The following is a 21,460-nucleotide window of genomic DNA, read 5'->3' as shown; positions in this document are numbered from 1 at the left end:
GTCTTTACTCGTTTGGCCACTTATAATAATATTGCATGGTTTTAGTATAAGATGGTAAAAGAAGACATATGTTCGAGTATGTCCAAAATTCATGGCTGGTCAAAACAACGGTTCATAAAAAGTCAAAGCAAATGATGAGTTTTTGTAAATTGTCTAGAGGAAAGTCTTTTTGTTATTATTTTTATTTTATTTGCTAAGTGGGTCTTTGAGATATGTTATTTGTCAATGATTACCCTCGTGTCCACGAAATACAATTATGTACTTTAGTGAGTCTTTGTTTATTGCTTTTTCTATGTTTTATTCTTTTTTATTTATTTTTGTGAGTATCGGTTTCACAAATATATAAAATAGACCTAAATATGTCAAACCTCAGTTCGAAAAGGATCTTCTTGAAAAAATATTTTTTAAAAGAAATAATGCATGGGATACTAACTTATTAATATTCTATTTTTACTCCTTTCATATGGGATGACCTCGTAGATACAAATTTTCAACCGATAAAAATATATATATTTTTTATAATTTCGATCCAAAATTTATAAAACTTGATTACAACAGTGATTATTCAATCACACATATTAAGAAATTATAAAAATTCAAATTAAAATAATCGTATAATATGAAATCATGTAAATACTAACTATAAACTAAGATCAAAATACGATCATATTTATAAAAAATGAAATTATAAAAGGCTAATCTTTTTTAGTTTAATATATAGTTAGGTGAAAATACCAATTTTTTTTCAATCATTACACTTTAATATTCAAATATTTTTTTGACCGTAATAATACTTAAATTAAAATTTTAGTACAATGATTAATACTTAGCTTAATTGGCTGTTAAATATCCAAATGTCAGTTTTATTAGTTTATTTAAGGAGCCACGTGTATATTAAACAAGTCTAATTCTAACATTGCACCAAAATATAAAATTTAAGTATTATTAACGTAAAAAAAAAGAGTAATAAAGTGTAACATGAAAAAGATTTGAGTTACTTTCTTTAAAAAAAACAATTAAAATAAAACAATAATAAGTCAAGGGAATGAGATTTGAAAGATGCTACAAGAATATGGATTAATTAAAAACTCAATCCACTACAACTCCACCTTCTCTTGTAGAGACACGTGTCATAAAAGTCAACGAAGACCTAACCGAAGTGAAGGACCAGGTGGTCGATGAAGCAGCAGATAACTGAAGAGAAATAGTTGTTTGATTGGGTAGTTGTTTCGGTTAGTTTAGTTCCATGTTCAAACCTTTATTTACCTTCTTTCTCTACCCAATCTCTCTCCCTATAAATAAGAAAATCTTACTACTGGAAATGGTATACACTTCTGACTAATCAAAGTGAACCAATTTCAATTTCAGCCATGGCTTCCAGCGAGCTCAATTCCACTGTAATCACCTCCTCTCTCTACCTCTCCATATATGTGTATATATCTATGTATGTATATGTTTGTGTTGCTGAAATTTGTGTACTGTATCTTTAATGTTCAGTTTTGATTTCTTAAAATGAAGGGTGTGAGTTCTCTTCTAATGGCTGCTTTAGCTTTGTGTTATGAGAGTATATAATTTGTTCTTTAAAGGGGTTTATATTATTGAGTAACTTGGAGTGATTAGTTAGTATGAGAATTTGAGTATTTAGCCATGCATTTATTGTGTTTGATGATATAACTGTATCGGCTTTATAATGTAATGTTGTTGAAACTTTGTTCAGGATGATTCGAGAGCTTCATCCTCGCAACCTGGGAATCGTCTTCTCCGTTCGATTTCGCTTCTGAACACAGAAAACGCATTACAGGAGCCTTTTCAACAGAGTCCAGTTCCGGGAACCGATGATAATCATAGAGAGTTCCCTGAAGCTTTGACAAGTAAGAATATCATAGTTTAATAACTTGAGCTGAATATACTTTGATCACTTGACGTTTTTCTGTGTGTATCGGTATACTCTTGTTCGAATTTTGGTCTCCATAAAGAAGATATTTCCTCTATTCTAATTCTTTTTAAGAAAGATAACTCTGTGAAGATTCTAACTAAATCTTATTATCTCATGGATTTTTCTGGATTATGATGTAGACTTGTCACTCAAAGAGCAGCATAGCGATGATAACAAGATACAGAACTTGGCTAGCCAATCTAGTGATCGACTCCAACAGGGCTGTGGAAATAATGGAATATTGCCTGAGGTTCTTCAAGATGGAGAAACTAGTTCTAATTCCAAGGCGGTTAAAGATACAAGAAAGGTAACATTCTTGTACTCTTTCACACATGCACTAGTGTTTGATCTAGGGCCGAACATTTAAACGGCAAAACCTGACCGACCCAAGCCCGCAAAACCCGATTTTAGATAAAATCCAAAAATTTCGGGTGCACTCAAACTGATCCAAACTAGTGATGCACACGGGGCGGGGAATTGGCGGGGAGTGTTCCCACCATCCCCGTCCCCATTTATATTTTTAATTCCCATCCCTACCCTATCCTCGCTTATTCCACGCCGGGGGCGGTGTGGAGAATCCCCTATTGGGACGGGGAATCCCTACAAGAAACCCATTTATTTAAAAAATAAAATTTAAAATAAAAGTTCTAAATTATATGTAAATTAAAATATTTCATAATATTTTTTATTTAAAATATTAAACATTATTCTAAATAAAATTTAAAATATTAAAAAAGTTACTATTATACTACAATAACACATAAAGAAAGACATAAAATACATGTAAAATATTAAAAAATATATAAAAATTTAAACTGGCCCCATCGGGGCGGGGAGTGCTATCCCTGTTCCCACCTCATTTAACATTCGGGGATTGAAAATTATCCCTGTTCCTGCCCCATTCCCCATTTAGACAGGGATTCCCCGTCCCATTAGGGGCGGGTCCCCCGCGGGGGCCCGTCCCCATGGGAAAAATGTGCATCCCTAATCCAAACACATTCGGGTTTGGATTTAAAATTTTGATGGTGTGCGGGTTCGGGTTAAACCAGAAACCCAAAAGGAATCCAAAATTATGTTTTTATAGATTTTTGTGTGAAATAAATCACTTGTCTAACAAAAACCAATCCAATATTTATGCTTTTGAATGTTGACATATTGCTATAAATTATTTTATTTTGGTAAAAATACATGACAAAAGTTAAAAAAGAACTCAAAATATGGAAATTTTGTAAAAAATGCTGTCAAAGCCCATTCAAACCCGACCAAACCCAACCTGACCCCACCCGAAAATACCTCAACTCCGATAATGTATAGCACGAGTTCGTTACCATTTTCGTGCACCCGAACCTGACCAAACAATCCGAAAACCCAAAAACCCGCTAGATGTGCAACTCTACTAATATCTGGCATGGAATTCTTTCGGGATCTTTTGAAGACGAAGTTTTTTGGTCTTTGTGTTGCCTAATTAACTTTTATCTTGTTGACTGTAGAGTATCTTAGTTACTACACTAATGGTTGAACAGGTTCTGATTGTCAGTGTTCTCAAAGACGTTCGGGGATACTTATAATCAGTTATAAATTTACACAACAATATATTAAATCTGACACCATTTAAACCTTATTTTTCTGCAACAGGCATCTATTAAACTGTCATGGAGTAGCGAAGGTGAACAGAGTGAACAACACAAGCATGACATTGTCTCTTTTGAAAACGGGAATATAACAACCGCAGAGCGCAGCAGTAAACAGGTATTACTCCGCTGTCTCACCGAATGTTATTGTGAATCACTTAGTTAGTGCAAGCTTCCATCACCACACTAATTTTCATTTCAGATTTCTTTGGCGTGGGTGTCTGACCCAATGACTGTGCTTATATTTACAAAACCAAATTCAACTCGTGTGGAAGATGTGTGTTTACATATGGTCAGGTGTGGTTGGATACTGAGATATCCTTAGTAGTTTTCTGCTTACAAAAGCGCATTTTCTGGTTGTGTTTTACTTAGTCATTTATGTTGGAATTTTTTTGGTAAAGTCAGTGTAATTTTACACTCTCATTCATCATCGTTTCATCATAAGCGCAGATGGTTGAAGGAGTGTAAAAAGTTGAAGATTTATGTGGAACCACGTGTGAAAGATTATCTTCTAAAAGATTCTTCTTACTTCAACTTTGTTCATACCTGGAAAGATGGTGCGGTGTAAAATGATTTTCATCCTCACTTGGATCGGTTGTATTCACTTGCATGTTAATTTTTTTGGCTCTTTTCTTGACAGACAGTGAAGTTACACCCCTTCATAAAGAAGTTGATTTCGTTATAACTCTAGGTGGGGATGGAACCGTCCTGTGGGTATGTGATTCATTACATTTCAAACTTTTTCCTGACTCCTTTTCCTATTGCCAAATGCTCCTTTGATGAAATTGGAAATATTGATATTAGTAAAAAGAAGAGTAAGAATATCCGAGAGCTCAGAATCCAGCAAATTAAGCTGGTCTTTGTGTTTTAAAAGAGATTTCTTCAATTCTTGGAGTAATCTACTGAGTGCTATGTCTTGATTATTGCATAAACTTATTCATCAAAATGAAGTTTTGAACCTGTGAAATTGAGAATCTGCTTAGTTATTATCATTTCATTTATGATGTTGTCTCTCAGCATCTAATTTGGGTAGTAATAATGACCTTTTACAATTTATTTGCAGGCGGCATCCATGTTCAAAGGACCAGTTCCTCCAGTTGTCCCATTTTCTTTAGGGTCTCTGGGCTTCATGACCCGTTTCGGTATCCTTTGACTGTGTTTGCGTTTTTTCCACCAATGCCAAGTAACAGTAATTCATAAATGTTCATAATGATTATGTTTCTTTTTTCTGTGATCTGCCCAAAAAGGTTATCTTTAACATCTTCTTCAGAAAGTGTCAAAGACTCGTCTTCTTCGAAAAGTAAAGGGTACAAAGAACACCTTGATGACATTATAAAAGGACCCATTAAAATAACACTGCGACATCGTTTGGTATGCCGTGTTATCAGACATAATCCTGCTAAAATTGAAGATCCCATACTTGTTCTGAACGAGGTTACAATCGACCGTGGAGAATCATCGTACCTCACTTATCTAGATTGCTTGTGTGATGATTCCCCTTTCACAACTGTCCAAGGTGATGGCTTGATTATATCCACAACATCTGGGAGTACTGCATATTCTTTGGCTGCTGGAGGTTCAGTGGTTCATCCCCAGGTACGTACTTAAAGCTCTCAACATATACTATATCGGTTTTTTCATCTCTTTTACAGCCACTACCAAAACAAAAAGTTTAGTCTTCTAATCTTGTGTTATAACGTGGAAAGTAATCTAAAAGTAAAATTAGGTACAAGGTAAAAAGTACGGAGATTCATCTAAAAAACAGTTGGTGGTGAGGAGAATAAATCATGCTCTTATAAATTGTTGAGTATAGCAACACATTTTCGATGTTGGATATTTTCTTTAACATTCTCTTAAAATTGTGGTTATTTTTTATTGGAATGACTCTTTTTGGACTTTTCTTTGACGCGTTTGGATTTGAATCGTTTCTTTGGCTCATGTGGGGTGAATGGTAAGAACCGTGCTTCCATCTCAAAATCAATTGGCGATGAAGGGAGTATTTCACACTCTTATAAATTATTGAGCATACCCACACTTTCCACACTTTCAGGTTCCTGGAATACTGTTTACGCCAATTTGTCCTCATTCATTATCGTTTCGACCACTGATATTGCCGGAGCATGTAAAGATAGGCGTGGAAGTGCCTTTAAAGAGCAGAAGCCACGCGTGGGCATCATTCGATGGGAAGGGCAGGATAAAGTTGAAACTAGGGGATGCACTTGAGATTAGTATGGCTCCATATCCTGTTCCCACAGCATGTTTAGGTGACTCAGACTCAACTACTGACTTCTTTGACAGCATACATGAAGGTCTCCAATGGAATATGAGGAAGAAGCAGTCCTTCGATGGCCCTCTCGATTCGTAATTACTTTTCCAGTTTCAAGTTTCATCTATAAAATCTTTATATTATTTTTGGAATAATGTTGTCAAAAAAGGACTCCAGTAATTACAATTCTTGCACCAGTTAATAAATATTCATGTAAATTTTTGTAGGGCAAAATTACTTAAAGAACATTTTTAATTGAGTGCCAAAATTTTGGTGAAATGATATATTTAACACATTTTACAAAAAGTGTGACTCTAATAGTATTTCAAAAAATATGGTAAAAATTTAACACATCAATAAATGTTATTTTTTTTATTTATCATATTTTCACTAATTAATATAATTTAGTAGTAGACAATTAATAATCAAACATATAATATTTTTTATTTAGTTTTTTTAATGACAAATTTATTGGAGTACATAATTTTGATAATATAAAATAATAAAAAAAATTAATTTTTGTATGTTTTCAATAAATATTAAATGAATTATTGACATTTTTGAGTTTGATTTGCATTATTTTTGTGCTAAATTTGACACAAAATTTACATCTTTACATTGGAAATGGTCTAAGTAGGGAATTTTCTTACACTTACCTCTTTGTTGTTATGCCAACTGTTAAAGCTAATCCTGGAACATGTAGCAGCCTTCAATTTGTTCATTTTTTAAAAATATTTTAAAATTGATTCCTAAAAAAATAAATGACATATTCTAAATTCATAAAAAATTAAAACACGTATTTTAAAAACTAAAAAAATAACATTAATTTAATGAAAAATCTAAATAAAAATCATAATTTTTTTTATTTTTAATCGACATGAAATTAGATTGTATTTAGATTTTAATCAAATTCAAAATGAATTTTTTTATGATTTTATTTAGATTTTTCATTAAATTAATGTTTTTTAATTTTAAAAATATTTGTGTTAATTTTTTGGAAATTTTTTTTTTTTTGGAATTTTTAATTATTTTTAAAAATTAAACTTTTAGGAATAATCAAAATATACTTTTTTATTTTTTCTTGATTTTTATATATTTATAATTATTTTAAAATTTTTTTGGGCGAATTGGAAGCTCTAATGTGTTTCATAGAGTTAGTTTTAACAGTTGACTTAATAGGAGATAGTTAAGCGCAAGAAAATCCACTACTTAACTAGTTTTGTTATCAAAATTTTTACATGAGTATTTAACTGCAAGAATTGTAACTACTTGAGTAGTTTTGCCGTTAAAATTTTTAAATAAGTATTTAAGTGCAAGACTTGTATCTACTTGAATATTTTTGCCGCTATTATCCCATTATTTGTCAATATGAATGTTAATTAGGGAATATGTGGATATTGTGTTATAGAGTTTGAATTAAGTCGTGTAATATTTGAGTGTATTAAATTGTATTCATGTGAACAAAACACATTCATATATGTTCATATACCATTACTTGTATTGATACCCCAAATTTTCTAATTTTATGTTCGGTAACTATTTTTTAATCAATTTTCTGATTAATTAATTAAAAATATGAAAACAAAATGTGAAAACACGTTCGGTAAGTTTATTTTTACTTTTTATTTAAAAAGAATTTAATTAAATTTTATGAAATTTTGAAAACAGAATTTTGTTGCTTTTGAATTTTTTTTAAATCACTTTTTCATTTATCTTTCTCTCTCTCGTTTTCTCTCGTCTTTCTCACGCAGCACAATAATGGTACACTACAAAAAACATCACTTTTGCCGGCGCAAATGAGTTTTGCCGACGCAAATTTGCGCCGGCAAAGGTCCGCAATGTACACCCGTCGCTAATTGCACTTTTGCTGACGCAAAACGTAATGCGCCGACAATGTTATATTTTGGCGACGAAAAAATGCGCTGGGAAAAATAAGGATGCGCTGGCAAATTTTTTTGTCGCGTTGTTGTGGAAAACACTTTTAGCGGTGCAAAAATGCACCGGCAAAAGATGACTCTTTTAGTGGCGCGTTTTTGCGCCGGGAAAGGTGTATATATGCAGTGAGGGTTGATACTTTTGCCGACGTAATTTTGTGCCGGTAAACATATTTTTTTAATAATTTTTCTTGATTATATTACTAATTTTATTTTCAATATATTAATATTAATTAATAAATTTCGATTTTAATATATTAATAATTATTTAATTTTTTAGTAATATTATTTAATTAGAAATAAAATTAAAATTTTATAAATAAATAAAAAAATTACAACTATTAATATTTATTGTCTCCACCAAACATGAAAATATAAAAGTAATTTAGTATATTAAATGTCTAATAAATTAAACTTTAAATAAATAAAAAAAAAGTTCTATAAATGAGTACTGCCCGCCTTATCATCCCTGCCCCCGTCAGCATTAGAGCTGAGCATAAAATCCGAAAAACCGAAAAAACCGTGTACACCGACCTACCGAACACCGAAAAAACCAAAACCGTTTAAACCGAAAACCGAAAAAACCGCCGATGGAGCAAACCGCCACTGTTCGGTCGGTTTTGAAATTTTGGGTGAACCGACCAATAAAACCGAAACCGACCGAACAAAATAAAATAATAATATAATATTATATAATTATTAATTATTAAAAATTTTAAAATTTGTACTTTTAATTATGTTTCAAACTTTAAAATTTGTAAATGTAATTATGTTCTATATATTTATGTTTTAAAAATGCACAAAAATGAATTCCAACAATCCAAAATTTTTAATTTTTTAACTAAAACTTTCAAAAAAAAAATATAATCAATTCGGTTTGGTCGGTTTGGTCGGTTTAACCGACCAAACCGCGGTCCAAGACGATCGGTTTTTTTTTTAAACTGGTTTGGTTCGGTCGGTTTTTGGATTGCACCAATCCGGACCGAAAACCGAATTCTGGATTTTTTTGTGTGAAAAAACCGCCCAAACCGACCGATGCTCACCCCTAGTCAACATCACCGTCCTCGTCCGAATCCTGTTCTGGTAAGTCGACACTAAAACCAGGAGCCATTTTACCAACCTGCTTCAATAAAGCACTGAGCAGGACATCTTGACGCCGTTGACGACTCTCAAGTTTAGACGTATGCTTTTTTAGGTTCAGATTTTCTAGCATAATGTCCTGATTTTGCTGCAAAATGGTGTCCACTTCAGGTGGAAATTGCCCGGACATTTGAGAAGTTGACGAAGATGCTGCCCTCTTTGCGCCAATTGCCTTCAACCTAGGCAACCCCCCAAACCCTTTCTTATAACGCGAGCGGGGTCCAAGGACATCCGTGACAATATCCATATCAGGCGGGAACTGACCGTCGACATTATCGCCGACACAAGAAGCAGCAGATGATACAAGGGCCGTACTCTGGGATGCTCGACGCTCGGTCATCTCAGTCTGCACAATAAAAAGCACATATCTCGAATTCCAATATAACATTATTTGAAAACCTAACTTATAAATTTTTAAAATAACAACATATAAAATATAACTTTATTATCTATCTGCTAACATTCTATCATTAATGACTGCAGACCAGTGATTGAAAAAGAATGTAATTAATTTTGTTCTCGTATTAAGGAGTAAGTGGACTAAAGTAAATTTGGTCATGAAAATCTATATCTAAATCAAAATCATGAAGATGTTGTTGATATATACAGTAAGTGCCATTAATTCCATTAATGGGGAATTTACGTCTCTAAACATATACATCAACTATATTTGCATGTTTTTTATTTAGATATGAATTTTCATGACCAAATTTACTTTAGCCCACAAGCTCCCTAATACGGGGACAATATTAGTTACATTCTTTTTTTTATCTTAGTCCACAATCATTAATCATAAAAATATTGGCACATAGATTATAAAGATTTAATTGTTAAAAATTTAATTAATAATTAATAAATAATTACTAATTGACAACAACCAATTAATAATTAATATTTATTAATTATTTACTAAACTTTTTTAAAGTTAAATGATCATAAATTAGTTAAGGTTATGCAACTTACATGTTTTGTCGTTGCTACATCACTAATCCACTTATCCTTCTTCTCGTGGAGGTGCTCAAATGTGTTGATCATGCTCGGGAGCTCGCCAGTAGATCAGTCCATCTAAAAAAGCAAATTATTTAAAAATTGTGACATTTATAATATTTTCGTAAATGTAAGGATATATGTTATTATAATTTACGTGATCATAAACATGGGCAACGACGGATTTGGAACCGTGTCCTCTTGGTATGGTCATTTTTGCTCGAGCTTCTTTATTTTTCTTCGATATATGCGTCAAATAGAAAATAGTACTCATTAATCTAGATTGTAATTTTATAATTAAAAATTAATGTAAAATCTACGGCATACCTGCTGAGAATCAGAAGCCCAAAAATCCCATAAAATTGCCCAATCAGAAGAAGTAATTGACCCAAAAGGTTTTGACTTCGCTCTCTCATTGTCCACCTCTCCTCCAACCTCTACCCAGTGTTTCTTCATCGTGCTGCGCCAATCAGTCAGATGTTTTTGCATTTGTCTTACCATGGTATCGTTGATTATTGGATTGTTTTGTGGATAAATGAATTTGTCCTAAAATCACAATTAAATTTGGAATTTGTTAAAATATTATGAAGATAGACAAAATATTTAATCGTGAGTTATTAAAGGTTTAAAAAATGCTTACAGATAGCCTATTTCGAATAACTTGGATATCAGCTGGTTTTACTTGTTCCCAAGCTAGTGTAGTTGGGGGTACGGTGTTACGCAAATAACGAGTCATGGAATTGTTGAACCACTTGCCATACATTTGAATAGCTTTTCTAGTTTGTGCATCAAACTCTACTTTCAAATGTTTAACTTTTTTGATGGCCAGCTCCTTCTCGATATTGGCACCGTAATAAGCTCCCCTGCCCCTCTTGGAGCCACCACCTGTGTCATTACTTGGTTCGACCATTCTACATTAAAATATTCATTAATTAACTAATTCAAATTATGTATGTTTGTTGTTTTTTGTTATAAAATTAATATTTATTCATTATGGTCTTTCCCAACCTACCCTATTCCAACCTAGTGGATCAGAGGTCAGAGGTCCTAATGTTCTTACCCGGGTTCCTCCAGTACGGGTGCTTCCTAAACCCGGACGACATAGGGGATCGAGTCCATTCATTTTCTTTAAGGGAATTGAGTCTCGCCCGGGGCCTAGACGAGGGTTCGTCCCGGGTCGTTTTTAACTATGTGCGTTTTCATCTGTTTGGTTTACTGTCCTAACTCCTTTTTCTGTACTTTTTCAGAGGACTCCGACATGTCAAACCCGGCCAGCGAAATGAGGAGACTCATCAAGGACAGAGCGGCCAAGAAGGCGGCCAGGAAAGGAAATGAGGTGATAGGCCTGGAGCCCCACCTTACCAGGGAAACGCCCGGGACCGAGCTCCGTCCAGGTGAAGAAGCTCTGGCCGTGGTTCCCTTCCAGGCCGTGGAGCCTGCTGCAGACTTCGAGTCTGACCAGCCCCCCGTGATTGATTTGGAGGCGGGCGCGGCTGTCAGCCGGAGCTCCGGGAAGAGGGTCCCGGAGGCTGACGCTGGAGAAGGCAACATCGGGAAGAGGCCTCGGACGACGCGGGCAGGCTCGACTGAAGAATCCCACGGGGAGAGTCGGCTGACCGCGAAGGAAATCCCCCCCCCCCCCCCCGCCAGTTCTTCCCCTTCGCCTAACTCTTCTCGAGAAGCGGGAGTCAGCCTTGCGGGATGAGCAGTCCCGGCTGATCAATCGGACCTGGGAAAACGGCCGGTGCTGGAGGGACGACACTTACAAGGCCCTGACGATCCGTCGCCATCTCGGATCATCCTACCGAGTTTAGCGCTCCCCAGCCGATCGTGGACTGACTAGTCACCGAAGCGGGCTTTCGCCCAAAGCTCGGCCAGGACACAGCCCCCTGGCGGCTGATCTGCTGGACCAGGTTGGGAGCACCATGTCCAACCTTCAGCTGAAGAGGTACGCCACGATATCCAACCCAGACGTGTTGTTCATCTCCCAGGCTCTCCGCCACCAAGCCACCGCGGTAATTTTTACTTCTCTTATACTCCTCCCTCACTTGTTGATGATGGTTTTATTTTCTAACTTTTCTTTGCTCCAGGTTGATCTGTTGTCCCAACGGAGTGCGGACCTGGTGGCTGAGCTTGCCATAAAGATGGAGACGGCCAAGCTGGATTTGGAGGCGGTCGTGAATCAGAGGGAGGCTGCCAAGGAGACCCTTGGCCAGGAGACGGCCCGCCTCCAGGCAGAGGTGGCCCGTGTGCAGGCAGAGCGCGAGGAGCTCGGCCGCGCCAAGGTCGGGTTGGAAGAGGAGCTGTCTCGTAAGTCAAAGGATGCTGATGAACGAACGACACTCTTGGAGACGGCCGCGGCACAATCCGCCCTAGACAAGGAGGAGATCCTGGCCTTGAAAGCCTGAGTCTGCGAACTGGGCGACTCTCTGCTTCAGGAGAAGGCGGCGCATGAAATGACCCGTCACGAAAAGGAGGAGGCCGAGGGCTAACTGGACGTCACCTTTGATGAGGCCATCTACATGGCCTGGTGCAAGGATAAGAGTATGAACCTCCTTGTCTTCCCTGATCTTGAGTCAAAGCGGGCCGAGTACGAGGCCAAGGAGAGGGAGGATGCGGACCTCTGAGCGGATGCGCTGTAGGCCCGACCCCCGGCGTTGTACTTTTATTAGTGTTTTTGGCTTATAATTAAATTTAAAACACTGCTACTTTCTTTGGTTTTTACGAAAGCTTCCTTCCGTTGTTCAGTAGAAATTTCATTTTGTTGCCGCGATTAACTGATTGCAGGGGTTTAGTTCCGGTTCCAACGGCCTGGACTAGACCAAACGAATTAACTTTCCAAGTTTCTAATCCTGGCACCCTATCCATGGCCCTCGGGGCTTGGTTTAACCTGGAGTTCTGTTCTCCTTTGATCAGTTTTAGGCCCTGGCATTGCCCTGGGGCTAGCTGGATGCTTTTATATCCCGGAGGTCAATTTGTCTGGATCAGACGGGCCCTGAGCTCTGTCCTCTTTATTATACTCCCGGACTTCGTTCGTCCGGGCTGGGACATGCCTTGGGCTCGGTCCATTCTTCTATACCCCCGGACGTCGTTCATCCGGGGTGGGACCGACCTTGGGCTCGGTCCTTTTTTGTATTCCTGGATGTCGTTCGTTCGGGGTGGGACCGGCCTTGGCTCGGTCCTCTTTTTTATATCCCTGGACATCGTTCGTTCGGGGTGGGACCGGCCTTGGGCTCGGTCCTTTCTTTTATACTCCCGGACGTTGTTCGTCCGGGGTGCGACCGGCCTTGGGCACGGTCCTCTTTTTTGTATTCTCGGACGTCGTTCGTCCGGGGTGGGACTGGCCTTGGCTCGGTCCTCTCTTTTATATCCCCGGACGTCGTTCTTCCGGGGTGGGACCGACCTTGGGCTCGGTCCTTTCATTTATACCCCAGACGTCGTTCGTCTGGGGTGGGACCGGCCTTGGGCTCGGTCCTCTTTTTGCATTCCCGGACGTCGTTCGTCCGGGGTGGGACCGGCCTTGGCTCGGTCCTCTTTTTTACCCCCGGACATCGTTCGTCCGGGGCAGGACTGGCCTTGGGCACAGTCCTTCGTTTTTATACCCCCGGACATCGTTCGTCCGGGGTGGGACCGGCCTTGGGCTCGGTCCTTTTTTGTATTCCCGGATGTCGTTCGTCCGGGGTGGGACCGGCCTTCGATCGGTCCTCTTTTTTATATCCCCGGACGTCGTTCGTCCGGGGTGGGACCGGCCTTGGGCTCGGTCCTTTTTTTTGTATTCCCGGACATCATTCGTCCGGGGTGGGACCGGCCTTGGCTCGGTCCTTTCTTTTATACCCCCGGACGTCGTTTGTCCGGGGTGGGACCGGCCTTGGGCTCGGTCCTCTTTTTGTATTCCCGGACGTCGTTCGTCCGGAGTGGGACCGGCCTTGGCTCGGTCCTCTTTTTTACCCCCGGACATCGTTTGTCCGGGGCGGGACCGCCTTTAGGTCGGTCCTCTTTTATACCCCCGGACATCGTTCGTCCGGGGCTGGACCGGCCTTGGGCACGGTCCGTTTTTATACCCCCGGACATCGTTCGTCCGGGGCTGGACCGCCTTTAGGTCGATCCTCTTTTCTACCCCCGGACATCGTTCATCCGGGGCAGGACCGGCCTTGGGCACGGTCTTTCGTTTTTATACCCCCGGACATCGTTCGTCCGGGGCGGGACCGCCTTTAGGTCGGTCCTCTTTTATAGCCCTGGACATCGTTCGTCCGGGGTTGGACCGGCCTTGGGCACAGTCCTCTTTTATACCCCCGGACATCGTTCGTCCGGGGTTGGACCGGCCTTGGGCACAGTCCTCTTTTATACCCCCGGAAATCGTTCGTCCGGTGCGGGACCGCCTTTAGGTCGGTCCTCTTTTATACCCCCGGACATCATTCGTCCGGGGTTGTACCGGCCTTGGGCACGGTCCTCTTTTATACCCCCGGACATCGTTCGTCCGGGGCGGGACCGCCTTTAGGTCGGTCCTCTTTTATACCCCCGGACATCGTTCGTCCGGGACTGGACCAGCCTTGGGCACGGTCCTCTTTTATACCCCCGGACACCGTTCGTCCGGGGCATGACCGGCCTTGGGGTTTGCGTCTCCCGGACTGTGGTCCGAGTCGGGACTAGCCTAAGCTTTCGCCCCGCCGGGTATTTTGTTTATACCTTGGATGATACCCCCCGCAAGTGAGTAGAGACGGGTCTGGGGTCACTTGAGAGAGATTAGCATGGTTGTGACAATAGCCCTTTATGACGTTTTGCACACGTTATTTCCATTGTTCGAAAGAAATTCGCCCTGAGGCGTACATTGTTTACAACGAAAATGTTAAACTGGGAAAAGCTCTAGGACTATTGATAGTATTTGCGGAGATGCTCCGCGTTCTAGGCTCGTGGGACTTCTGAACCATCGAGCCGCTTCAAGCGATACGTTCTGGGGCATACCTCATGTTGGATCTCATATGGCCCCTCCCAATTAGGGCCTAGAACCCCCAATCCCGGATCTTGAGTTGCAGGGAAGACTCTTCGCAGGACTAGATCGCCGGTTCCAAACTTACGGCTCTTGACTCTGGAGTTGAAATGCCGCGCGATTTTGCCCTGGTACATCTTCAGCTGCACTTGCGACTCTTCCCGGATCTCTTCGATGAGATTTAGCGATTCCTGGAGTAAGGCGTGGTTCTGGGTGGGATCATATGTGTCGCGTCGGTGGGACGGGACGGTCGTTTCGATTAGGATGACGACTTCGCATCCATAGACCATAGAGTAGGGGGTGTGCCCGGTTGACGTCCTCTCGGTCGTTCGGTAGGCCCACAGTACGCGGGGGAGTTCCTCGGGCCATTTTCTCTTACAGGCCTGGAGCTTCTTCTTCAGTGTCCCCTTCAGGATTTTGTTCACGGCTTCTGCCTGCCCGTTTGCCTGAGGTCTGGCAACCGCGGAGAAACTCTTCACTACACCGTGCCTTTCGCAAAAATCCGTGAAGTGGGGGCTGTCGAACTGCTTCCCATTGTCGGACATGATTTTGTAGGGGAGGCCATACCGACACACTATGTTGTTGATGACGAAATCTAGGGCCTTTTTGGAAGTGATTGTGTTCATGGGCTCTGCCTCAACTCATTTTGTGTAATAGTCCACAGCCACAATGGCATACTTAACCCCTCCCTTCCCGGTCGGGAGGGATCCAACAAGGTCGATCCCCCATACTGCGAAGGGCCAGGGACTATTCATCAAGGTTATCTCTGTCGGGGGGCCCGCGGGATCTTCGCGTACCTCTGGCACTGTTCGCACTTGCAGACTTAATCTATACAGTCTTTCTTCATGGTGGGCCAGAAGTATCCTTGGCGCAGGATCTTCTTGGATAGATTGGGCCCGGCCGTGTGATCTCCACAAAAACCTTCATGCACCTCATGCATGATGGCACTCAGCTCAGTCTCGGACACGCACCGGAGGTAAGGCATGGACAGCCCCCGGCGGTAGAGTTTTCCGTCCATCAGGACGTATCGGTGGGCCTGGTACAGGAGTTTCTTGGCTGCGGCCCGGTTGTTTGGAACTTCCCCGGTGGATAGGTATCGGATCAGCGGTCCCATCCAGGAAGCGGAGTGGTCGATGGTGTGGATGGTGGAGGCCTTGATGCTCGGTACGAGGATATGGTTGATGGGAACCAGTCCGGCCAACTCGGCCTCTGCGTCGGTCGCCAGCTTTGCCAGTGTATCCGCAAAGACATTTTGCTCCCGGGGGATTTGGCGGATGGAATGCACTGCGAACGTTTGGAGCATTTCCCTCGCTTGAGTCACGTATGCCGCCACTCTCTCTCCCTTGGTCTGATACTCCCTTGAGATTTGTCTGACGACTAGCTGGGAATCGCTGTAAATTTCCAGGTTCGCTGCCCCTACCTCCCGGGCCAGGCGCAAACCGGCTAGGACAGCTTCATGCTCCGCCTCGTTGTTCGATGCTTTGAACTGGAAACGGAGGGCATTTTGTAGCTGGTGCCCCTGCGGTGACACCAGGATGATCCCGGCCCCAGCCCCATTCTCGTTAGAGGCTCCATCCACGAAGAATTTCCACACGGGCGCCGCGGAGGCCTTGGGAATATTTTCTTCCGAGGAAATCCCGGAACATTCGACGATGAAGTCGGCCAGGGCCTGTCCCTTGATGGACACCCGGGGCACGTAAGATATATCGAACTGGCTCAGCTCCATTTCCCACTTCAAGAGTCTTCTCGATGACTCGGGTTTCTGCAATACCTGCCGCAGGGGATGGTTGGTTAAGACCTTTATGGCATGAGCCTGGAAGTAAGGTCGAAGCTTCCGGGACGCCATCAGCAGGCAGAAAGTCAGCTTTTTGATCAATGGGTATCGAGACTCGGTGTCTAGTAGCCGCTTGCTCACATAGTATACCGGGAGTTGCGTCCTTTATTCTTCTCGCACCAGCGCGGCGCTGATCGCGTGCTCGGTCACGGCCAGGTATAGATACAGTGGCTCTCCTTCTACTGGTTTCGCCAGGTATAGCTTCCGGAAGGCCTCCTCGCACTCGGGCGACCACTCGAAACGCTGGCTTCCCCGAAGGACGTTGAAGAAAGGGACGCACTTATCCATGGCTTTAGAAACGAAATGGCTCAGGGCGGCCACTCGCCCCGTCAGGCTTTGCACGTCCTTGTACTTCCGGGGAGAGGCGATGTCAATCAGTGCCTTGATCTTGTCCGGGTTGGCTTCTATTCCCCGGAAGCCACGCCGAAAGTGCACTTCTTAGGGTTCAGCTTCATCCCGTACTTCCGGATAATCGTGAAAGCCTCTGCCAAGTCGTGCGAATGGTTCCGGGACGTCTTAGACTTGACCAGCATATCATCGATGTATACTTCCATGTTTCGCCCTAGCTGGGCCCGGAACATCCAATTGACGAGCCTTTGGTACGTTGCTCCGGCATTCTTGAGTCCGAAAGGCATGACTATGTAGCAATAAATGCCCTTGTCGGTTTGGAAACTGGTGTGCTCCTGATCCGCCACGTGCATAGAGATCTGATTGTAGCCAGAGTAGGCATCCATGAAGCTCAAGATCTAGTATCCAGACGTGGCATCCACCATTTGGTCGATTCGGGGGAGCGGGAAATAGTCTTTCGGACACACTTTGTTGAGGTCCGAGAAGTCAATGCATGTTCTCCAGGTCCCGATTGGTTTCGGCACCAAGACGGGATTGGCCAACCACACGGGGTACACAGCCTCGTGTATGAAGTTGATGGAAGACAACTTCTCCACCTCCAGCTTGAGGGCCTCGGCCCTCTCCGTCCCCAAAGGTCTGCGCTTCTGGCGGACCGGGATCGCGTTTGGGTCAATACTTAATGCGTGGCAGATGATATTGTGGCCGATCTCGGTCATATCGGAGTGGGACCAGGCTAGAAGGTTTTGGTTTTCCTGGACTTGGGCGATGATGGCGGCCCGAATGTCTGCCGACAGGCTCTTTCCTACTTGGATGATCCTGGCCGGGTCGGTTTCGCTGATGCACACCTCTTCTATTTCGTCCATTGGCTCCAGGACGCGATCGTCCCCTATCCACGGGTCTAGGTCATCCTCTTCTTGGCCCACTCGCTCAGCTGGAGGGAGGAGGGCTGGTTCGACGGGCTCCTCTCGGACCATGTATATGGGCCGGGCGGAGACGTGGTAACACTTCCGGGCGATTTTTTGATCTCCCCGGACAGTCCCTACCCCTCCGTTGTCGCATGGGAACTTCATGCAAAGATGGCGGATGGAGGTGACGGCCCCGAACTCGACCAGTGCGGGCCGGCCAAAGATGACGTTGTAAGCGGTGGGGCAATCCACCAAAACAAAGGTGCAGAATTTGAACGAGTGTTGCAATTCACCCCCCAGCGTAACCGGCAGCTGGATCTTTCCCATGGGGAGAAGCCCATCTCCGTTGAAACCGTAGATTTGGGTCGGGCAGGACGCCAGATCCGCTTTCGTCAGGCCAATGGCGATGAAGGCGGGTTTGAACAACAAGTTGACAGAGCTTCCGTCATCCACCAACACGCGGGACACCAATTTGCTGGCGATTTGCGCATCTATGACCAGCGGGTCATGGTGCGAAAAATGGACGTTGCGGGCGTCGTCCTCCGTGAAGGTGATGGGTAGGTTCATCAGTATAGGGCGCTGAGCCGGAGCCTGGACAAAGGCGCAAACTTCCTGGTCGTGGTCCAGCTCGCTCAGATAGCGCTTTTGGTCATTCCTCGAAGGCCCTCCCAGGTGAGGTCCGCTCGAGATGGTTGCCACATGCCCGTTAACTCGAGGGGGTACCGTCCCGGAGGGATAAAGCATTCCGGGGCTGGAAACTTCCGCGGCGAGGGCCCCCTGAGGGGCCTGCGCCGGAGGTCCCTGTGCATACCCTCCCGGGGGGGGGGGGGGTATGCCCGAGTCGTTACCGGGGCCATGGATTACCTGGGGCTTGCTGACATGCCCGGGACTCCCACGGGCATCCTTACCCACTGGTGGAGGTGCCCCAGCTTGATGAGATTTTTCGATCTCATCCTTGAGCTGCCGACACTCGTCGGTGGTGTGGCCCACATCTTTGTGATAGGCGCACCTTTTGCTGGTGTCTCTCGGATTCCTTCCCCCCTTAAACATGGGGCCAGGCTTCTGGTAGTGGACCGCCCTCTCTGTCGCCAGGTAGATGTTTTCCCTGGTGTCCACCAAGTTGGTGTATTCTGAATATTGGGGCTCGTAGCCCCTCTTCTCCTTTTTGGCCGGCTTGGGCCGGTTCTGGCCTTTGCCTGCTCGCTTCCCCCGGGAGGGATTCACGCTTACCTCTGTCACTCCTGTTTGTGACTGCTAGGCCATGACGGGGGCCATGCTGTATCCTGCTGGCGCGGTGCCATAACCGGAGAAGTGGGTTGACTGGACCGGGGCGTACCCCGAAGTGGCAGGGCCGTATACCGTAGCGGTGTAGCTGACTCCGGGCGCGACGACCGACCCCGTGGCAATGGGGGGCGCGGCGTAGGACTGCGCCGGGAATTGTCCCGTATATCCCGGAATCGTCTGAGAGACGGGATGAGGAGCTGGGGGCCACCCGAAGGCCTGGATCTGAGCTTCCTCCTAGTTGATGAATCCTTGGGCCCTCCTGATGAATTCTTCCAAGGTGGCGGCCTTGCTGCACTGCATGTCATCCCAAAGGGGGGACCCGGCCCGGATCCCGGACTGCAGTGCCACCAGGCCCTGCCCGTCGTCGACTTTCGTCTTGGAGGCTTCTTCAGTAAAGCGCTGGATGTAGGCTCTCAATGTCTCCGCGGGGAGTTGCTTAATATTGGCGAGAGTGCTGATTTTCATATCCATCCTCATGGCGGCCATGAACTGCTTTTGAAACACAGACTGCAGCCCGGACCAGGATTGGATGGACCCCGGTTTAAGCCTCTTCCACCATTCTTCGGCGGGACCGCCCAAAGTGATTGAGAAGCAGAGGCATTTTCCGTCGTCGCTAACATGAGCTACTGTCATGAGTCGGTTGTACCGGGACAGATGGTCCCTGGGATCGGTATTTCCAGTATAGGCAGTGAGGCTCGGCATCTTGAACCCCTTGGGTAGTACGGCTTCTAGGATGTGCCTCGCGCATGACTCTTTATCCTCTTCGTCGGAGTCAGTGTCTGCGCCTTCTTGCTTGCGGACTAGGTGATCAGTGACCTTTTTTAATGCGACCATCTGCTCCATCAGCAGCTTGGCCATGTTATCCTCCAGGGGGATTCTTTCGTTCCTCCTATCGTTGATGTCGTTCCTGAGGTCGCCGCCTCGAGGGAGGATTTTTCCCTCGCGGGCCCACTCCTTCTGAGCGTTCAGTCCATCGCGTAAATCTATCCGGGAAGTGTCGTCCCCTGAACTGAGGGCGTGGCGTTCCTCGCGGCGAGACCGTTATCGGCGGTTCTTGTTGACCGAGGCACTTGGGTGCAAAGACCTTTCCCGCCCGTTTGGCCCTGGGGCGTGCCGAGGCTGTCCATTCCGTGGCCGCGTCCCCTGTGGATCGATCGGGTGGCCTCGTCCTGGGACGGGGCACACCTTCTCTTTCCTGGGTAGCGGCCGTGAACGTGCCCCGGCTTTCTCAACAGGGGTGGTCTTCTCCCGGGTCTTCCGTCGCTCCTTGTCCGAGCCGGCTAGGGTTGGTTCGGAAAAAGGCTCCGGTGAACGGTCCGGGCTGGCACCCCTGGGGACCCCGGCTTGCTCCCGGGGAGCGGGTGGCTGCTTTTTTGGAAGTGGGCCAGCTGTGGGGTTGGCTGCCGGACCCTGCGCGACCATGAGTGCCTGCAGGGCCTGGAGAGACTCTTGCATCCAGCGATGCGCCTCCGCCTGCCCAGCGATCCTGGATTCCTGATCCAGGACTTGCTGCCTTAGTCTGGTCATTTCCAAGTCCTGCTGATCGTCGCGGAGGGTCCTGGGATCCGCAGCTTCGTCGTGGTATGCCCCCTCATTTTCCTCCTCATAATACTCCTCCTCGTTTTCCACTTCGTATTCTATCCCACCCTCGTAGTCCTATGAATCGTCTTGGTGAGGCGTTTGAGGAGGCACGTCCTCGGGCAGGTCCTGAGGAACATGCTGCGAAGGCAGCGGGTCTCCGTTGCCCTGCTCTGGATTGGTAGGGTCGAAGGTGGTGTGTCGTGTGTTCACCATCGTAGTAAAGGCTTGACGTTAGCACTAGCTTCCTTTAGCTCTCAATGAGAGCACCAAACTGTTAACCGAGATTTTCGGCAACTCTATTAATGAGTAATATTTACTGATAATAATAATGAAAACAGAAGATTGACACAGAGTTTTTACGTGGTTGGGGCGTTAACTAGCCTTAGTCCACGAGTCTATATTATTAGAGCTTGAAGAAGTTTTTACAATGGAGTTTTCTCTCTATATTTTGACAGAGTTCCTGTCTTTTTCGTGAAAAGGAGACTCCTTTTACAGTGTTCTGTAGCTTATATTTATAGGCGTATGGGAATACCGGGTCTGGGCCGGATCCGACCCAGGCCCATCGGGGAAATGGATATAAGCGGCCTTTCTAGTGGAGGCCCAATACAAAAAGATACAAAATACATG

The 21,460-nt window shown here is 44.4% G+C and overlaps 1 protein-coding gene across 1 annotated transcript; it reads left to right on the top strand.

Moving 5' to 3' along the window:
- Nucleotides 1-1,370: 1,370 nt before the first annotated feature.
- Nucleotides 1,371-6,023, top strand: LOC133791271 (NAD(H) kinase 1-like). The gene is made up of 10 exons (XM_062229201.1): nucleotides 1,371-1,397; nucleotides 1,718-1,871; nucleotides 2,077-2,243; nucleotides 3,572-3,685; nucleotides 3,770-3,864; nucleotides 4,018-4,124; nucleotides 4,208-4,281; nucleotides 4,631-4,709; nucleotides 4,850-5,163; nucleotides 5,618-6,023. Exons 1-10 carry the CDS (start codon nucleotides 1,371-1,373, stop codon nucleotides 5,930-5,932), a joined length of 1,446 nt encoding a protein of 481 aa, XP_062085185.1. The 3' UTR covers nucleotides 5,933-6,023.
- The last annotated feature ends 15,437 nt before the right edge of the window (nucleotides 6,024-21,460 follow it).

Source organism: Humulus lupulus, chromosome 7 (assembly GCF_963169125.1).
Source record: "Humulus lupulus chromosome 7, drHumLupu1.1, whole genome shotgun sequence".
Taxonomy (NCBI): Eukaryota; Viridiplantae; Streptophyta; class Magnoliopsida; order Rosales; family Cannabaceae; genus Humulus; species Humulus lupulus.
Note: the sequence above shows the minus strand (reverse complement) of the source record. Positions and strands in the feature narration are given on the sequence as shown.

What these genes read in the sequence shown, in the direction of transcription:
- LOC133791271 (XM_062229201.1), top strand. Translation starts at nt 1,371, where the DNA reads ATGGCTTCCAGCGAGCTCAATTCCACT. An exon ending in CGGTTAAAGATACAAGAAAG is followed by an intron (nt 2,244 to 3,571) that starts GTAACATTCTTG and finishes TTTCTGCAACAG; the next exon opens with GCATCTATTAAACTGTCATG. An exon ending in CAGAGCGCAGCAGTAAACAG is followed by an intron (nt 3,686 to 3,769) that starts GTATTACTCCGC and finishes TTTTCATTTCAG; the next exon opens with ATTTCTTTGGCGTGGGTGTC.